This window comes from Anser anser (genome assembly GCF_964211835.1).
Source record: "Anser anser genome assembly, chromosome: 3".
Taxonomy (NCBI): domain Eukaryota; kingdom Metazoa; phylum Chordata; class Aves; order Anseriformes; family Anatidae; genus Anser; species Anser anser.
This window is the reverse complement of record NC_139722.1, coordinates 114,891,015-114,910,575: the sequence shown is the minus strand read 5'-3', so window position 1 is coordinate 114,910,575 and position 19,561 is coordinate 114,891,015. Positions and strand designations below refer to the sequence as shown.

Here is a 19,561-nt window from a genome sequence, read left to right as displayed (position 1 = left end):
TGCCTTGACTAACCCGAGGCTGAAAAATTGTGTCATCTTGTCTGTGGACCCAAGTTGTCCTGATTTTTTTCATTTAACAGCTACCCAAGGCAACTTCTCTGAGGGTCTGATGGAAGCATGTTAGTTCTCACTCAATGTTCCCCACCACTCCAGCTCTTCCCTAGAGTACTGTCAGGTGCTTAAAAAAATAAATTCAGACCAACAGGAGTCTCTTTCCTCAAAAATGAAAAAACTAGTATGCTGAATTTTTATTGTTACTAGAAAAACTGTATGAAGCTGCATCAGCTGTGCTGTTCAATTTCTTTTAAATCCCTGTAGAACGCAACAGGCAGCACACTAACTGGCTCTTACCTGTGGCTGTAGCCCCTCCCCCCAGTCCCACACCCACAGCTGCTTCCCCACCTGACCTGGTCCATGCTGTGTGGTCCTGCTGGTGGGCAGCTGTGTTCTTCTGCCTGGGGCCCTCCTCCTACCAGGCTTTTTGAAACAGCAAAGAACATCTGCCAACATGTATCAGTTATAAATGCTATTTTAATAAAAAGCTACATGGAACTTGAAGTAGTTGGGTTGTTCTTCTAATGCGAATTACTGTTACGGTCAACAATGTAATGAAATGAAGCACAGCAGAGGCTGTAATGTGCACAACTTTAAGTCTCTCAAAGACAAACGTAAATGATTTTTGTTTTGTTTAAAGACTTCTGATTTTAGAACTAAATTGGTCTCTTATTGGTTCTAGTTCTTATTTTGCAACTAAAGCTACTGGTAAACTGCTCCAAAAGTATGTAACATAATATAATCTGGATGTCTTGGCTCCTGACTTCAAGCTGCGTTATCTGTTTCTCAAAAAATAAGGTGATCATAGCAACACTTCTTTGTGAACTTAAATTTTATTATACTTTGCAGCCAAAAAATCGTAATTGAATTTATTTTTAATATTCTAATGAAAAGAACCAAGTTCCCTAATCCTAAAAAAAAAAAAAAAATTATAACTCATTCAAAACTGTTTACATTCTTAAGTATTATTTTAACAGATGTAAATATTTGCTTTTGCTCTATTAAGTGACTGAGGCCAGTAGTCCACACAATCTGCGTGCTGAGCTGATGTTAAACTGCCTCGCTGTTGAGTACATGCCAGTGAAAAATCAATGAGTTTCCAGCATTCTGGAAAATCTGTTTTCACTGTTTTGAGTGTAATTTCAAATATTTTATATAAAGTACAGAGTTGCTTGGCTGAAAGGTCTATAAAACTAAATGTAACATATTTGAAAACAAATCCATTTAATTATTGGTTATAATTTTTTTTTAAAGTTGCTTATTGTTATTGAGATCTGCAATGAGCTTCTTAACATTACCGCTTATTAATAACTTCTTCTTTTAGTTTTTCTGCAAGCACTTTCCTCTTCTGCAGTAACTTTTGCTTCTCTTCTGAAATTTCCTACAAACAAAATGGAAAAAAAAAAAAGTAATAAACTGCCTGACTTTCTGGTACATATTGTAACGTTTGATGCTAACTGCTAACCAGGTCCCTAAGCCACAGCAGGTAGCTGGTGCACAACTTGTTCTAACAACGAGCAGCCAAGTAACTTCACTTCCAAACCTGATGCTGCAGACCAGTCCTTCAAATTGCTTGCAACCCAGAATGATTTACAAAGTTACTCCATTTCTTGGAGAGTGGATCCCAGGATGTGGAGGACTGGCTCTTTACATAAATCTGCCTTTTTCCCCTGCACTGTTGTACCAATCTTTTTGAAAGAGGACTAACCTCATCTTCAACTGGTGCTGCTTAGTTGTTTTAGAAATTCCCCAATCGATAGGACTTTGGGCACATTCTGAATGTAATAAAATGGACGGCAAGTCTGAGACATTCCTGAGGTAACAGAAAACCTCTGATTTTTTTTAGCAGATGCAATGACTTTTATATTTTTTTTTTTTTAAGGTCTTCTACCAGCTTCCTTATTTATGTTGTGAGTTTTTTAAGCATTTCTTTCCACCTATCATTTGTGGCAAACGCACTGTCATATTAACCCCTAACAATGATTAACAAAAGGTAGAAGTTTCTTTTTTTTATGATGTCTTCTAATTGGCTTTAGCCTGTTGCATGATTCCAGTTTTATGGTTTATTTTTCTCTTGGTATAATTAACTTCTTGTTCCCATACTAGACTTCTCTATCACCCCCCATCATGCAAGGATTTTTGTGATTTTAGCACTTCTCATAAGCTAAGGAATGTATCAGCTAAGGAAGTTATTTGTCAGTGAACTGAGTTTAAGCTTCCTGCATGATCTAGAATACCTATGTATTTTTAAATGTGGCCATACTTTATTTTGCATTTGCCCGAAAGACTAAAAAGTAGAACAGGCCTTTATGATGTTAGAGAAGTCAAACTCAGAAACACTCCCTGGTTCTGACATTCTCCCCTAATTAGATAGAGCACTTATCAGGTTGTTCTGCTGACTTGCGTAAAACTCTTTAATTTTTTTCTTTTCAAATATGCCCTATGGAAACTCAGTATAAACAGAATTTGATACACAAGAGCTTCTGCTATTTTCACAGGTGTTTCTCCTTGCACTGCGAATTTGCTGTTATTATCATAGGTTTTACCTCCTTGCACTGTACTTATAAATACAAAGGCAATGACAAGCAGTCTTACGATCAACAAATTTGTCCAGAAAAGTTTTAAGATTAGTCGCTGTGAGAAACACTTGTCATTTTTCAGAAATTCAATGCTGCAGAATGGAAGAAAGATGGTTTGGCAGTGAGAGGACAATCCACTGAAACACTTAACAAGTGCGTTGTGACTGAAGCAAGTCAAATGCTGCTGCCTTTCAGTTCTTCAGTTCAAACACTTGGTCACAGGTTAGAAGAAAGCCAGCAATGTAGTGGCTCGTAAATTTAAATTAATCAAGAGGATTTGGCAATACAGAAGGAAAAAATGCTAACAATCATTAAACTTTTAGCCTGTATGCTTCTGCAAAAGCAGTAATTAGAAAATACTTTGTCTCTACCCCCACCACTTGTTCCTTTTATGTTGCTACTGTATTCAGCAGCATTTACATCTTCACTGAAATGGTCTATTTGTTATGAAGTGGTTGGAATAATTAAAATACTTGAATCCTTCACCTCTTTAGGAGATGATTCCTCTTCTTTCTGGTCAGTGATTGTTGGCGGTATCACATTATTTCTTGACTCCTTCTTTGTAGCCATCAGCATATCTCTCTTTTTCTTGAGGTAGTCCTCCCGTTGCCTCAGCTGCTGCTCTTCTGATAAATTCTGGATTTTTTGAAATACGTTTTGAAATTAATTTTTGGTATATATATTATGTATTTGTGAAATAAAAGAATTTACACCATCTTGCCTCTAAAATTACTAGTTTCTTTTCAAAAGCCAAGCTGAAATTTCAAGCCACAGCGGTGTTCTAAGAAATCATCACAAGGGTAAAGGCTGAATGCTAAATTCTTAGAATTCTAGTCTAACACAGGAACGGTGATCTGAACTTTATGAAAACTAAATTGCTGAATACCATACAACAGTGCTTGCATGCTGGTTAAAAATAAACTACAATAATAGAGAATATAAATGTAATACTGTGTTCTCTCATTCTAGTTTACATTTGTGGGGGGTGGAAGGTGGTGTTGCTTGTCTTAAACTTACAAGTCCTTCTATCCTGGCTTTTTGTGCTGCATTTTCTGAACGCTTTTCAGCTGTTCTCTTCTTAATATCTTCTTTGCCTTTGGTTGGCTGAGGTAAGCTTTCTGTTCCTTTCTGTAATGGGCGTACTGGTTTTAGGTCTTCCCTTGCAGATTTCCAGGATTCCTCTAAACAGCAATTTTACATGGGAAAAAAAATGTATAAAATAAAAAAGTGTTTCTTCCAATATCTAGATATCTCATCTGATGAAATGGGAAACTTAAGAAGATGAGAAACACGATTTTTAATCATAAACTTACCTTCAAAAAGTATATTAAGTATTGAATTGCACCATAAAAAAAATAATGCTTTACATTAAAGTGAGTACCTCTAGTACTTCTATCGCAAATAATTATGAATTAGTGTTAAGTACTTGGAATGTAATTTCATATTCAATGGACAGTTTATATCAAGACTGTACTTCCACTTTGTGTTAGTACTGTGCAGAGCCAGTAATCAGCAGCCTATGAGGTGCACGTTAGCCAACTCCAAATACAAGCGTATTCTTCTAGCTTTCAGCTTCAGCAGAAGGAATCGGAAAATACCATACTAAAGTGAACTTGTAAGGGAGAGGGGAGTAAGTGAATCTCAAGAGGAGCAAAGCATTACACTGGCACCAGAACTGGAAGATTACCTATTCAGAGTATACAGCTCAGTATCTCATTTTCAAATCCAATCTTGTCTCTGCATGAGAATATAATGGGAACGTGCTTGATTTCTGACCCTGGCAGCACCCAGAGCCCCAGATGGGCTGGTCGGTGGGTGCCAGGGGAGAAGATGAATGCTATTAAATCCTGCACTGATTCCAGCTGTGTTTTTCGTATCTACAGGTACCAAGGACAGTTTTGCCTTGCAATTCCACAGAACTCCACTGTGTGTCTAAGATGGACAGCATGATGATTTCTAAGGTTGGAGTCAAAGTCCTTCCAGTCACTGGACTGTAAAGCAGGGTGTTTTCAGTACTTTACAAATACTTCTCCTGACTTGACCTACAACTATTCCTGAGTAAGGTAAGCTGCTGCTTCTACTGTATTTTTATTAAAAGTGAGGAGGCTATGGAGTGTTTGAAGCAGCCTGAAAGTATAGATGCAAAAACACAAATAGTGCAATATGATTTCTAGTATGTTCAGTCAGTTTGAGTCTCTCCATGATATCTGAATAGAGATGTGTAACTGAATGTAGGTAATTATAATTCTAAGCGCTGCACTATGGATTTTTTCAGTAATATTGAGAAATAACTTGTATTACGAGTACAAGCAGTTTCCATGGCCTCTACCAGACCACAGTAACAGACAGCAAAGGCTAGCTCCACTGAAGGTACTGCATAGTGAACACTGAATTGTTGTTGGAGGTTTGTTGTTTTTTGTTGGTTTTTTTTGTGTGTGTGTTTTTTTTTTAAAGTTAGCACACATAATGTATGTTTAGCTCTTCAATGTTGCTACTTTCTTTAGTATAGAAAATTACAAGTTATGTTTAACTGTGAAAAGGTAGGGGGGAAAGAAGAGGAAATGTTCTTTCAAGTATGGAAAACAGACTAGGACAGAAATGTAAAATAAAGGTCAAGTTGAAGAATTTCCATTTCACTGAAATATGACTACTAGAAGTCTAGATGCTCCAAATAACGTCTTGTTGTGATGAATAAAAGTCCTCAGAGGCACGTACTATGAGAGTTAACTATAAGAGCTAAGAAAAATCCTCATGCCAGGACTGTTCTCCTTAAAAAGCAGGGGTAAAAAAATCCAAAAAACACACACTGTATGCCGAACATCTACCCCAGAACCAACATTACGAGTAAGGAAAGCTACTTACCAGAAAGTAGTTCTTTGAAATGTGTTGTGTGTATGTACATTTACACTGTTGCTGTCCATATTGCAAACACTCAAGCTGGAGATGCTTATGTCCTAGCAGTGCCTGTAGGATGTGATCATAAGACCCTCAGTTTCACTTAACCCACAAAGCTGGAAAGATACTGAGAAGACAAGGGAAGGAGGATGGATAGCAAACGTACAAATAGACAACACATTTCAAAGAATGACAGTTACTGGTACGTAACCTCTTTTCTCCTTTGAGAACTTGTCTATATGTACGTTCATATTGTGGGTGACTAAGCAGCATTTGTTTGATGTGGTCAATTACTTCAGAGTCTTCTGAAAATACAAGCACAGAAGACCACTGTAGCCAATGCTGCATTCTTCCGTATCTGCATGACACATGCTGCTTGGTGCAAACACAACTGTAGGCATCCAGAAAGGGAAATGCTCTTCAGGAATGTTGGAAAGGCCACTGCACTCTGAGGTGTTGCGTGTGACCTTTACTATGAAACTCACCTTTCTTAGCACCTCGTAGTGCAAAGTGTTGGATGGTCAGTATATGGGAGGAATGGTTTTGCAATACGTAAACTACTCATAAGGGGCTCAACAAAGTGAAATTAGGAAAATTAAGGCAGCTGCCATTAGCTTCAAATTTATTATGCAGTGGAAAACTGTAAGGGGTTCACGAACTGAAATCGTGGGTCTCAAGGTGATAGGGAAATAGCAAAAGCTAATGAAAAAGCTGTGTAGCTGAAGTAAAAGAAACATATGCCTGACAAAAAGGGGTTGGGGGAGTCCTTCCTGACTATGAAGACTGGTTCACGCAAGAGGCCATATTACCAAGGCAGCCAGTACTCCCTAGGTATGGGATTCTTCCTCATACTCAGGTCAAGAATGGCAAGCTGCTCTGTTCTGCAGTAACAAGACCCTGCAAGTGAGAACACAGAGCCAGGAGCTGAGAAGATCTGGAGGGCAGTGAGGGTCAGGGACTAACCACAGTGAGAAGGGCGGAGAGGCACAAACTGTTAAAGTTGCTGCTGTGTCCTCTCCTGGAGTTGTATCTGGTACCAAGGGGAAGAGATTCAAGCAGAGGATATGATCCCGTTATCCACGATGGTGCTTTAGTTGGAAACCCATGTTTTGGAGGTAGGTATTAACAGACTGGTCTGGTGGCCAGTCCTCAGTTCTGGTTGCGAAAAGGGTCTGTGAGAAGATTCACAGTGAGTGTTCTTGATTTTTGCCTTCACTACCTAAAACCACTTTTTCACAGTTGCAGTGGAGGATAAATTGTGGCAAACTTTCTTACTAGCTTATTTGGACAGGCGTGTTGTCCCACAGTTCCAGTTCTACGAGGCTGAAGAAGATTTTCAAAGAGCTGTTTGTAGACCTCCCTCTTCTTTGGCTTTTAAGGAGCATGGGAATGCTCAGCATCAGCTGAACAGGCACGTGGACAGCAATGAAGAGCTGCGCTTACTGCAGAGAAGTCTTGACTCCCAGGCTCTAAGATACCCTGTCTCTCAAGCACAGGATTATGTCCTGCAGACAGACATAATTTAATGGTGCCATTGCAAGGTGGCACAGCTATGCAAAAGTAAGAGGATTAAAAGCAAGCTGTGAGAAGAATGCAAGTATACCGGCAGGCCTTCTGCATATTTCCAAGGGTGGAAAGCAGAGAAGAAGAGTTTGAATAAATGTAATGAAACCTCACAAGAAGCACAGAAAAGATAAAAAGGAAAAAAGGTTATTTTGAAGGTAACGCTTTTTTCTTTTAAATTTCCTAATGTGAAAGACACTAATTCAGTTTTAAAGAATCGAGGGTCCTACAACCACTTCATGTGTTAACAGCCATAACATGGAGAGAGCAAGTATGGCCCACAGGTACTACCAAGGCTAAAAGTATCCAGCTCAAGTGTCTGTGATATGAAAACTTAGTGTGAATGTATACAAAGACAAGTACTAGATGCAGGAAGAAAACAAAAATGTGCAAAATATATCGCAAAGTCGGAACTATATTCTTTGAAGTGACCTTAGACTATAAAGCTACACGTTTTTCACTAACCCTTAAGAGAGTAGATTCCACTGGGAGTACACCACCTGTTTTTGAAGATTGCCTGTGTATACGTAAATATTGCATACTCAGTATTGAGCTTTCCCAAAAAATTACCTAATGAAATTTTTGGAGTTTCTTCAGAAACATCAGCTCCCTCAGTAGACTCCTTAACTCTTACAGTTTCTCTTGAATCTCCTGGAAAACTGGTCACATCTGGTGATTTAAAGGTATGTGCCTTAAATTTAAAAAAACAAACAAACAAACAAAACCAAGCATTACACTTCCTAGCACTTCATTTCAGGCATTAAACTATCAACTCAAAGAAAACCTCCTCAAACAACTTCTAGTTAAAATTGTGTTGTTTATACCATGTATTGCATTGTCAAAGTGAACAAAGCATACTTATTTTGCTTTATTGATAGTAGGATTCATACTGGCTTATAGTCATAAATCAGTATTTTTAATTTCAGTTCACAACATTCTCTTATCAACAATCAAAATTAAGAATATTAGATTTTTTTGACTTTTATTTTTAGAAAAATAGTTTATTTCCCATCTACAAAGAGATAATGTAGGGTGTTTTTTTTTTCCACACTTTCATGTGACTTTCAAACAAACCTCCACCAACCATAAAAATACAGCAGCTAGAAAGAGAAGTAGGAGCATACACTGAGGTTACCACAGAAACGGAAATAATCAGCTGAATGGAAACAACGGGCTTGGATAATTTCTGACACTACTGTTTTACTTCCACACTTGAGTGAGAAATCTTGACAACACAATCCACCTCTGAAAGCAGTAAAGCCAGCTGGGATTTACTCAGAAAATGTCTATGCTGTTCATCAACCCTCTAATTCCTGCTGGAACCCTCCATCTCTTCTGTCCAGGTGAACTGATGTACCGAGTGAATTCATATTACTTCTGCAGCCAGATTTCCTGCCAACACCTACCAAGTAAGTTTTGCATTATTAAACTCTTAAGGTCTGGTCCTGTAACTGAACAGGAGTGGCAGAAGGCATCCTGAAGGGATCAATCGCGCTACGGTAAATTTAAATAGCATTCTCCATGTGCTCTTTGCTAGTTTTCTTTGTACAAAAAGAAAGATTAAAAATTCCACCTCTGGGCAAATAATGCTGAAGTAGTTTTATCTTTATGAAATACGCAGTCGCATCTTCGAATAATTATCTATTATTCTGCCTGCCAAACTAATTGGGAGTATGTCTTAAAGTCTGTATCTACACAGAACATAAATTCTTAAAATGAGCCAAGGCTTGAGTTTCCAGGTTGTTTAGTAAGAAATGGGTGACTCATTTTCTGGAATGTATCATGGAAACATGTAAATGGGAAAAAGAGTTTTGTCACCACTTTTCTGAAGTGCCAGACAGTGGGAGAGGTTAATTTGGTGGAATTACAGTGGCATAACTATCATCTGCACCTATTATGGGTTTGAATTCAGGAGTGGATTTGAAATAAAATGCAGACGTCTGTAGTATCACAGAATCATCTAGGTTGGAAGAGACCTCCAAGATCACCGAGTCCAACCTCTGACCTAACACTAACAAGCCCTCCACTAAACCATATCACTAAGCTCTACATCTAAACGTCTTTTAAAGACCTCCAGGGATGGTGACTCAACCAACATTTGATCTCCAGCTAGCTTCCTGTGTAAGTTCAGGCTGAAGAAACAGACAGTTCTCTCCCTTTTCAAACTTACTAGACTCAATTTCCTAATGACAGAAACAGAAAAGCAGTTCTGCTCCCTTTTGAAACAGACTACAATCCTATTTTTGTTTGTTTTCCTGGTGAAGGGAAGCTTTATTGCCACATTTCCACTGTAAAAACTATGGCTACTGTAGTTATTGCTGCTTCCTCACAGCAACCTTGCTCAGATTTCAACTTGCTTCTCAGTTGCTTAACAACGGGCACTTTAACCAGTCCCCACTTACATGCAGTACCTTTCTGCGTGGTTTACTCTGGTAGAGACTGGGTGATGGCCTAACTTGAAGGGGATTTCTAGTTCCTGGCAATTATGTTCTGGCAGCACTGTACTGACTTAATGAATAACTATACTGTCTATGAGGTGATCCTTAAAAATCCTGAAGGATTATGAATGCTGTAGTCACTAAGAAGCTTACACTTTGAAATGTCTTTGATCTTGACAATATTGGTAATTCAGATGTTCTCTAAATCTGAAAGGCTGATATCCGTTGCCAGAATCTTGGAGTTCAGATGCTGAGGAGCAAATATGCTTATGAGCTGCACCAAATGACTGATGGTTAGTTGTATTATATATAGCACTAACATCAATGATACCATCAAGAAAAATGTAAACAACAGAACAGACCTTTCATAAAGACCTTCCTGATAGCTTTTATTTGCTGAGGGTGGTACATACTGCCTTACAGTTACACAGTTAATGCCTGGGACAAGAATATAACAGTATTTCTTAATCATCAGCATAAACCACCTAGAAAGATAGGATACTCACTTCCTCAGTCCTTTTCCTTTCTTGCTCCATGTCATATTCTTCCTTAGATTTTCTGTAACATAAAACGCAAGTAAATACACAAGAATTCTTAAGTATTAATGACTTCTGTGTAAATTTAGCACTGCTTAAATACTTGAGGAATATCAGAACAATTGCAGGACAATGTGAATTTATTAAAGCGTCCAAAATACTTTCATGACTTAAATGAAAATGTGCTCTTGAAAGAATTATGATAAACACACAGATCTCAGTCCTCAGTCTGTCCTTCCCTGTGCAAAAATAATTGTGTATAAATTTCCAAGGCTTATCTATCCATCCCTTGTTTCATTTGCTAAAGGAAGGGAAGTATTTCCAGAACACGGAGGAAAAATATCATCATTTAATATATGGGGAATGGGTTAATCTGCTATTATTTGTTTATAATTGTGTGTGTGTGAGAACTGGGAGTGGAAGAGAATCTGTAGAAGTTGTATTGGTCCTCATCTTAGATCACAGCAAGAGACATTGAAGACAACTAAGGAGGAAGCTTTAGAAAGGAGTAAGAACTACTGCAAAGGCAGAATTTGCCCTTCCAAGGCTTTAATGGATATGGAACAGAGCATGTAATTCTTGCAGTGCTAAGGAGTAATAAAGCCGCTTTAAGAAGACCTACAGTGTTGATCCTGTCTCTCTAGACCTGTGTTTAGGATGTTCCCAGAACGGTTTATAGTTAGTGTTGCTCCCACTGTCCGGAGTCATTGGATACAGTTCTAACTCAGGATTTGCAGACTTTTAGAGTTGCATATCATTCCATGCATCACCAAGACAGTTCATTATGGCAGGGTGGTAATCCTTATGTTTTTAAATATCCCTGATCACACTCACTGTCAGGTACCATTTGTTTTTCCTCTCAGATAGGATTTTGACAAAAACATTCATGTAATCTGGAAGCTGAAGGTAGGTTCCTGGAAAAGGTTGGAAGAATTAGGTCCCATATACTTTTATTCTAAAATATGGTGGAAAGTAGGATTGATTCTTTTGTTTTTTTTTTTTTTTTTTACCTTAGAACCTCCCTGAGTATTTTCATTTCTTCTTGTTCAATTTCACTGAATACATCAGAACCCTCAGTCAAACAGTCAGGCAATACACCTACCAAAATAAAATAAGATGTATGCATTACTCCAAGGAAAGTTGTTTTGTGCTCTATTTGGCATCAGTCTTAACCAAAGACGTGAAAGAAACCTTTTTTTTTTTTGGCAGAGGAAAGAAAAGATACATCTAATTCTTCCTTGCTATAAGCTGTTTACAAAAAGATTCTAGATCCTCAGCATCAAGTTGCTAGTAGCAAAAAGGCAAAGCTTTCTGAAACACAAAAAAGTTTTGATATCTAACCATAAGTAAAGCATAAACCATACTCTGCATTGGCTGTTACATGGTATTTCCTATAGACTGCAAATCAACCATTGCTTACTAAACCATTTTCAAATGTAGGTGTTGTATCAAACTTGACATTTAAAAAAATAATCTCTGGAAAAACAAAACATATGCAGTAGGAAGACAAAACTAAATAGTAAAATTGAAGACAGAAGAAAAGAGTGAGTAGATGAAAATCCTTTCAGAAACATCAACAGAGCAGTAGAGTGAGGGATAAGTGCCTTTAAAGAAGCGAAAATAATTTAACTGTGAGAATGATGAAGGCCCTAACTTCTGCTTTGTATATAGATTTTTCAAGTAAAAATGTACAGTGTGAACTGCAAGGTAGGCATGGCAGAGAATATGCCACTGCTGCTCTGCAAATAGCTTAATTCAATTATAAGTATTATCATTGTTAATGAAAAGATACAATTAATGCGCAATTATCAACAAGAATCGCTAACAGAAAAAATCAAATTTCACAGGAAACTCTATAGAGCTGACACTGTTATTTTAGAAAGGAAAATAGATAGCTGTGTCTGAGATTACAAGTCAAGAAGTAAATTTTGAAATCCTCGTCCCAGCAAAATCAACAGAGTGTTCTCCCTTAACTTGGGCTGGACCAGTATTCTATACTCATTTATGAATGGGAGTACATAGTCTTTAAAAAAAGAAAACAAGCACAAACTACAAAGATGAAGAGAAGTGAAACCCCGTATTTACCACTTCTTACCATTTCTTTCTTTCATTATTCTAATGGCTTGCAATTGCATTTCAATATTTTTTTGTACCATCATTTTTTTAAATAGTCTGAAATCTTCTGCTGCCAGCACTGTTTGCAAAATTGCCTGTGGGAGGGAAGATTTGCACAAACTAATTAAACTACAGAAATCATAACCATCCCAGTTTGCTTGAAATGATGTTAAGATTTAAATTCTGTGGAGCATGTTTTTAATAACTATATTTCCTTCTCCTATCTGACTACTTTTACCAGCTATACAAGTTGAGCTAATAGGCTAGAAAAGAATTTGAGGGTTTATGTCCTTAGATCATCATGGCTACAAGAATATTATCACAAGACCTGGAGGGTTTCCCAGCGTAAGTTTACAACTACAATTTGTTTGACTTCCTGAACAAATCTGTAAGCTTGTGTGAGGAATGTGTGCTCTGAAGAATCTTGTTGCACATCAAGGAGGAGATATGTCAACAAAGCACAATTTACACAGGCAGCAGAAGCTCCTACTTCTCTGCCTCATATACCTGAGACAATTCTGAAAGATATCTTTGAGCAAGTACTGCAGAATCATGCCTTTTCTCCTCAAGGCCAATTTTTGCCTTTACAAAATCAGAGGAAAACATCTTTACCTTTACAGAATATATCTTTTTTTAATCTTCAAATTTGTCTACTACTGCAAACGAACTGAAGACTAATGTGAAGCTGATAAACATGCAAATAAAGGTGTCAGACATACCTTTAAGTTTTAGTGTTTGATTTAAAAAATACAAAGCATGGAAGAAATCTCAAAAGGTTTCCAACCCCACACAAGTATCTGTTTTTATTTTAAAGATGCACATTTTGCTGATCAAAGTTCATAACATAAATAGATATGTTGATGGTTGGACCAGATGATCTTGGAGGTCTTTTCCAACCTTAATGATTCTATGATTAGATTTTAGAAAATTCAAGCTTTAACACACAAAGAGAAACTTTTTAAACATCTCTGCCCTGCTACATTAGTTAAAATACAAAACTAAAAATTACATCTATACATTCTGTAACAAAGGAAAATATACCTGTGAAGTATGTGTCTTTGCAAGAGGAGATGAAAAAGCTTCTTGAAATTTCTCTTCAGTAATGCCAACTTCTTTAAGATAACCTTCTAATAATTTTTCAACCTATAAGAAAATACAAGTCTTACTTTCTAAGAGACTTTTCCCTAATAAACTTTTTTTTTGTAATTGTACTTTCTTTTCTGCTGCCATTGTACTTTTTAAATTCACAGGAAAATCGATGCAATACTTAGGGATTGATTTGCTTTGATAACCTGTTTTAAATTAACTGGTATTTTTGTTGCTGAATTCAGTTACTACTTATTTTAGCCTCTGCAATTTCCAGGAATCTCACCTCTCTACGTTTTTTCCCCAGACTCTTGGCTAGTATTCCTCATCACTTTTTCCTTTGTAAATAATTTTTTTTATTGTTTCCAGTCTGCATGCACAATAGTTTTCAGGGTCACAGCAAAAATGAATGTTGGCCTGTATTCATTCAAGTGCTACTTTCAACACCAAATATGACCAAGCTTTGTTACGAGGAAATATTTTAGAAAACTGTGTGCATTGATCTATAGGTTTTCCAAGCACACTTCAAAAATATTCTGCAGTTTTTTGGAAACAATATTTGAAACAACTCAAAAGATTTACCAGACTCATTAGCGAACAAAATGCAAGTTACACGTTTTCTGACATTGTGCTATTTCTCATTTTAACTTGCCAGAAAATATAAAGACTATCTAGCTTATGAATACAGTATTTTATCTAGATATGATATACTGATATATTTTATCTGATAATACTGATATATTTTATCTAGATATGATATGATATACTGATGTTAATGAAAAATAAGTAACTGCGTAAGACGGATGAATTTTCTTTTCTGCGTATCCGGTGTTTAAGCATAAAAACACGTATGACAGCTATGGCTCAAGAATATCTAAACATTTATGGCAAGCAACAGTAGAAAATTCTAAATAACAAAGATAATAAAGTAGTATTTAGATAAATTTCCAACTGCAACATTGTAAATTATTTCTTAGAAATCTACCACAAATAGTGAATAATGCTTACCAAAGCTTGGTACTCCTGATAAATTTCTGTATAAGTCAACTTGCTTTCTTCTTCATCATCAAAAACTTAAAAACAAACATTTTTGAGTTAGTGTTTTAAGTATTAGCACATTAATTTGTGGCATATATTTCATTTTTCACTTTCTTTCTCTAAGAGACCTTTACAAGTTAATACATTCAATCATGGGACAATCTGGGACATGATCAATAATATTTTTTTCCACACATTCAGGCTAACCATGTACTTTTGTTAACTTATTGTAATTAACTTTTGCAATTTAATATCAGAAAAACACATCTTCATAATAGAAGCAAATTTCTAAGCAAGCTGAGGATTCAGCAGACAGGTACATTAAAAAGTAAGATTTAATATAAGAACTACCCTGTGAACTTGGATAATGTTGTTCTAATATGGCAAATAACACATGAATCAGGATGTCTTTCTCTACATACGTTTAAATGAAGGCTGCGTGGAAACCTAGGGTTTTTTGGAAACATTTACATTTTTATCACGTCAGCAATGAGCAGAGGTAATGTAAAACCTAGCAATTAAAGCAGAGGCTTAGAAGTAAGACATCCTCAATACCCGTCAAGATTAGCCACCGTATGTTGGACAAGTCCCTTCTCATTTGCATGCTTTGAAGTCATTTGAAGAATGGGAGTTCTGCCTAACAAATTGGTCAGTGGGTGTGATTTTTTTTCATATATGACATCTCCGATGGAGATGGTGTTCATGTGCATGGAATTAGTCCAACGGTCACATGGCTTCAGAGTGGCCTTTTAGAAAGCATTTTCCTGCTGTGACAATGCTGAGGCAACGTCTCTGAACCTTGATGTGATGCAAGATGGCTGTTCCTATAACAAAAAACACCTGCATCAATTTGTAACAACCAACAGCAATGCAAGTATAGAAATCCCATCAAACAATTCAGGCCCTCTAAGTAACCAAGGGAAACTTTCTTTTTAAGTGACATAATTTGAAAACGCAACATTTGCTTTTCTGTCTTTTCTGCATAAGGGAAAGCTTTTTCTAATGAAAGGATTTTTTTTAAAGACTTTAAAAGTATATAGTAATACATTCAAATGGTAGAAAATGCTTGTTCCACAAAAAAGTACTATAAATCTTAAATGAAAAAAAAAATAATCAGCTTCTGTGGTGGCCATGATATTACTAAATCCAAGAGGGTGAAGCTACTTAACTGCCCCTATTGTTTTCTACATCTCCTTCCCTCTGGGGGACCTCTGGTATAGCTCTTGCAGGCCCCAACCTTCGTCTTGGTGACTGTTCCCTTCTACTTCCTCCTGCTCTGACCCTCCCGGAGCCCCCAAAGAGGGCTGACAAAGGGATCTCACTGTTCCTGCCCATGTCAATGGGATTGCCTCCAAGTCCTTCCTCCTCCTCCTCGCACAGCTTCAGGATGACACGGAAAGCAGAGTGGAAAGCTTGCACAAACTGCTCTCTGTTCTCAGGGTCTGAACAAAAAGAGTGAAGCTAAATGCCAAACAAAGCAAGCTGCAGTCAGCATCGCCTCTGATTTAAGTGGCATTAAGGAGTTCTGTATTTGAATGGGGATACTGGATTTTCTCACATTAGGACTCCTAAATCACATAGTGATTGTTTTTCCTTCAGGTTTTGGCTCAGTCTTTGGTCACCCAACAGAACAAAGACCTGAAGAACCCACTGCTTCACAATAAGCCAGGGGACCCCGATATCCTTAGAGTCGAACTCATCATTTTCCTGTTAAAGTTGAAAACCGTTGCTAGGACCCCTCAAACAGGATGAAAATTAAGTCAAGTTTGAGCCAGTGACTACTCTGAACCTACAAACAAGAGACAGTAAGCAACCCCAGGAGGGCTGTTCTGCTTCTACCCCCAGTCCCACCACCAAGCGACTGGCGAGGAGGCTGTCCCATGGGGTACGGCAGTCACAGGCAACGATATCTGCTCGTTCCTTTTGTACTCTGTCTTTACCCTTCAGTGGTCAAAACTGTTGTCAAGCTCATCTGTCTACAAAGCAATATTTCAATTTATATCTTAGAATACTTGAATAAAACCAGAGACCCCTCCCTTTAAGGCATACCCACAGTTTTCATTTCGCAGCCACATATAAGGAATATATGAAGCTACACGAAATTAGTCAAGTCCACAGAAAGAGGGAGAGACACAAAGAGAGAAAATATCAACAGATACAAAAACAGTAGGATCATTTATAAGCTGAAGTATGAGGACTCTTGTAGCTTAACTCCTGCCTACAGCTCCAAAATCAGTGCCTTACATACCTATTACCGAAACTCAAACTCTAGTTTTAAGGAATCAGAAATTACTGTCAGTTAATCAAAATTATCTTAATTTGCTTGTTCTGTCCAAAGGCTTTAAATGTTTTGAGAATTAATTCTGTCGTGACAAAACACCTCAGGAACAGCAATGGAAATAGCACAGCACATTTATTGAAAGGAAAAGCAAACAGCACAGATAACTGCAACAAAAATTTCAGATTTCTTTAAATGTGCTGCTTAGCAACCCTAACATTGCAGCAACACTTCTTTAGCCTTTTCTTTTTTTTCAATAGCTGCTGAGAGTTGTCCAACAAAACTCTGTAGCACAAATACCTTGGAAGACCACATGCAATAAGTGAAGTCTCTACTTTGCTGCTCTAATTTCTCACACAGAAACAAACTGGCAGGAGGCCATTATATAAGCCTGCCTCACACTACGTGGAAATTTACAGAGGTTCCATAAATCTTCTTACTGCCAGTAAATTCCACTCAACCTTCTAAGGAGAGATCATTGCTTCAGAGAGGGATAATGAGCTCCCCTGATTCCTAAAACGAGAGAGAGGCAGCCCTACGCAGCCTATTTCCATGGCGATCAAAGTGCTCGAAGGACAAAAAGTTTGGGCAGACTTCCTCTGACAGAACTCCTAGCCTAGGTTTCCCTCTCGCTTCCTAGCTGCAGAGTAGTAACTTTACCTGTCTTGTCTGTCTTGTTTAACAGTGTAACAGGAAAGGTGTGAGTAGTCACAGCGATCTTGCCTCAAACAAAGATTGGAAAGGGTGGGAACAATTCAGGGTCAGTGAGAAGAACCTTGCTTGAAAGCTGTGATCTGAATGAGAGGCGCATTTGTTTCACTCTGAACATGAAGTACAAATTCGTAACAGACCTCAGCAGCAAGAGCACAGCAATGGACCTGGGCTGCCCCACAGAGGCCGACCATTGCAGATGGATGGGAGAAAAGAGAAATGCGAGCAGGTAGAGCACAAGAATGGTAAGAACTGTCTGTACTGTGAGCTTAGTGTTAGGAACTCCCTTGAAAGAAAATGTATTTGAAAGCCTCTGTGTCATACTTCAGTATTTTAAAGTTAAAACTACTGACAAGGTCAGAAATCAATCTCCTCAAATAAAATTTCACTTTTATTTCACTTCAAATAATTCAGGAGAGATGACTGGTGCAAGTTTTTTGTTCTACAGCATATCTTCATCATCACTAAGGATTTTCCACGCACACACTGAAATTTCTTATTCAACTGAAATTTCCATTGGAAAAAAAAAAAAGCGATGATTTCAGGACATGTCCAGCCCTCTTAATTTCACTCAAAATGTTTAGGTTTTGGACACAGCATTACAGTATAACTTGGAGGGGAAAAATCACATAATAGTGATTAAACAACATGTACTGTTAACCGAGCTGTCTTCATCGAGGCTATTAACAACTTGCTCAATTTCTGGTCACTTAAAGCAACTAGAAAGATTTTTTTTTTTCTTCCTATCGCCTTTTCGCTTAAAAATGCCTCCCTCTTAAGGTAAAATACGCCTTGTTTAAGAACGGTTAGGCCAGTAAGACAGCAGTTTAAGAACGGGCCTTCCCGGGGCTCAGCCTTACATGCCGTACATTTAAGGGATGCCCCCCCCTCTCTCCCCTCCCCCTTCTCTCCTCAGAGCCAGGCCCCGTGGTCCTCCCCGTGCTCCCGGGCAGCTGCCGCCTACCTCGGCCCCTTGCCGGGGCCGGCATCCCCTCCGAGCCGCCGCCCCGCCGCTCACCCTCGCATTTCTGCTCCATGAACTCCAGGACGGGCACGGCCCAGGCGGGCCCCCGCAGGAAGCCGGCGATGGTGTCCACCACCCAGTCCACCTCGCCCTCCTCCTCCTCCGCCGCCATGGCCAGCCCAGCCCAGCCCCGTGCACCCCCCCGCCGCTGCGGCCGCCGAGGGAGGAGCCGAGGCTGCGGGCGGCGGCCTGGGGGGGCGGCGGGGCCCTGCGAGGGCCGGGGCCGTGCCCGTGCCCGTGCCCGCAGAGGGGCTGCTGCCCAGCCGGGGCCCCGGGACAGGCCGGGGGCTGCCAGCGGGAACGGGCCGGCCTCGGCGCACCTCCGAGCCTCGGTAGACGCCCCACGGCGCAGGAATTAGGAAATCGTGTACGAAGCGCTGTGTAAGAAGGTTTACATTAAAACTCAGCGGCTTGGGTATTCTTTCTTAGCGCTGGTGTTCTAGGGCACGTTCCTTTTCTACGCCAAAATTAATGTAAGTTCTGTCATTGTCCTCACCTGTGCCACGGCTGAAAGGCTGACAAGTTTTCTTAATGCTGAAATTTATTCCCCTCCTAATGTTGGGTAGCTGCTTCCTTTACCTCTTGCGTGTCACTGGTAAGCATATTAAAAAAAATAAATAAATCTTAAATGTATTTATGTTATTTTTTGTTTGATAGCTGTTTTTTATCAAAGTGAGGAACAAGTATTGTCGTTATTCCAGTTACCTTGGGCTCTATTTTTGCTTAACGATATCTCTTGTAGGCATTAATGAGATTTTACCTATGTAAAGCATGTACCTACATGCTGCATGTACACTACCTTATTTTCATCTCAAAGACAGATACCAATTCCATGCTGTCGTCACTATGGAGACATACCTGATAAGGTGTGCTTTATTTCATTATTTTAATAGGACACTACACTGGAAAGCTTTAATTTTTCCTTTTGCATATCACTTTAATTCCCCTTACTCCACCAGTGCTTCCATTTCTTTCTAAACCTTTTGTGGCCTGAGACCACCTGTAGTATAAAGATGTTACTTGCCTACTGTGGAACAGCTACTTCAGATTTGATTGTTGACATAATTTAATTACTAATGCAGGCTTACACGACTGTCAAGTTTATTCATCTCTTGCATATGCATTCCACTATGAATGACTGTAGAGGATGTTACCTCAGATTATGTGAGCTCTACTTACACAGGCAGAAAACAATGTTTCTATCTTGGTTATTTTTTTTACAATCTCTTGTGTTTTTTCTAAAG

The 19,561-nt window shown here is 38.6% G+C and overlaps 1 protein-coding gene across 2 annotated transcripts; it reads right to left on the bottom strand.

Moving 5' to 3' along the window:
* Positions 1 to 871: 871 nt before the first annotated feature.
* CFAP36 (cilia and flagella associated protein 36) lies at positions 872 to 18,747 on the bottom strand. 2 transcript variants are annotated; one of them, XM_083832389.1, is made up of 10 exons: positions 18,258 to 18,747; positions 14,275 to 14,339; positions 13,222 to 13,323; positions 12,161 to 12,275; positions 11,076 to 11,163; positions 10,036 to 10,087; positions 7,662 to 7,782; positions 3,651 to 3,814; positions 3,120 to 3,269; positions 872 to 1,435 (listed from the first exon to the last, which is right to left on the bottom strand). In XM_083832389.1, exons 1-10 carry the CDS (start codon positions 18,427 to 18,429, stop codon positions 1,349 to 1,351), a joined length of 1,116 nt encoding a protein of 371 aa, XP_083688515.1. In that variant the 5' UTR covers positions 18,430 to 18,747; the 3' UTR covers positions 872 to 1,348. The 2 variants fall into 2 exon arrangements, with proteins under 2 accessions (XP_083688515.1, XP_083688516.1); XM_083832390.1 differs by having other exon boundaries at positions 18,312 to 18,743.
* Between the last annotated feature and the right edge of the window lie 814 nt (positions 18,748 to 19,561).

Coding starts and splice junctions, on each gene's coding strand:
- CFAP36 (XM_083832389.1), bottom strand. CDS start 18,429: ATGGCGGCGGAGGAGGAGGAGGGCGAGGTGGACTGGGTGGTGGACACC. Junction 10,088..11,075: donor ATACTCAGGGAGGTTCTAAG/GTAAAAAAAAAA, acceptor TTTATGTTACAG/AAAATCTAAGGAAGAATATG. Junction 1,436..3,119: donor AGGAATCATCTCCTAAAGAG/GTGAAGGATTCA, acceptor TTTTGTTTGTAG/GAAATTTCAGAAGAGAAGCA.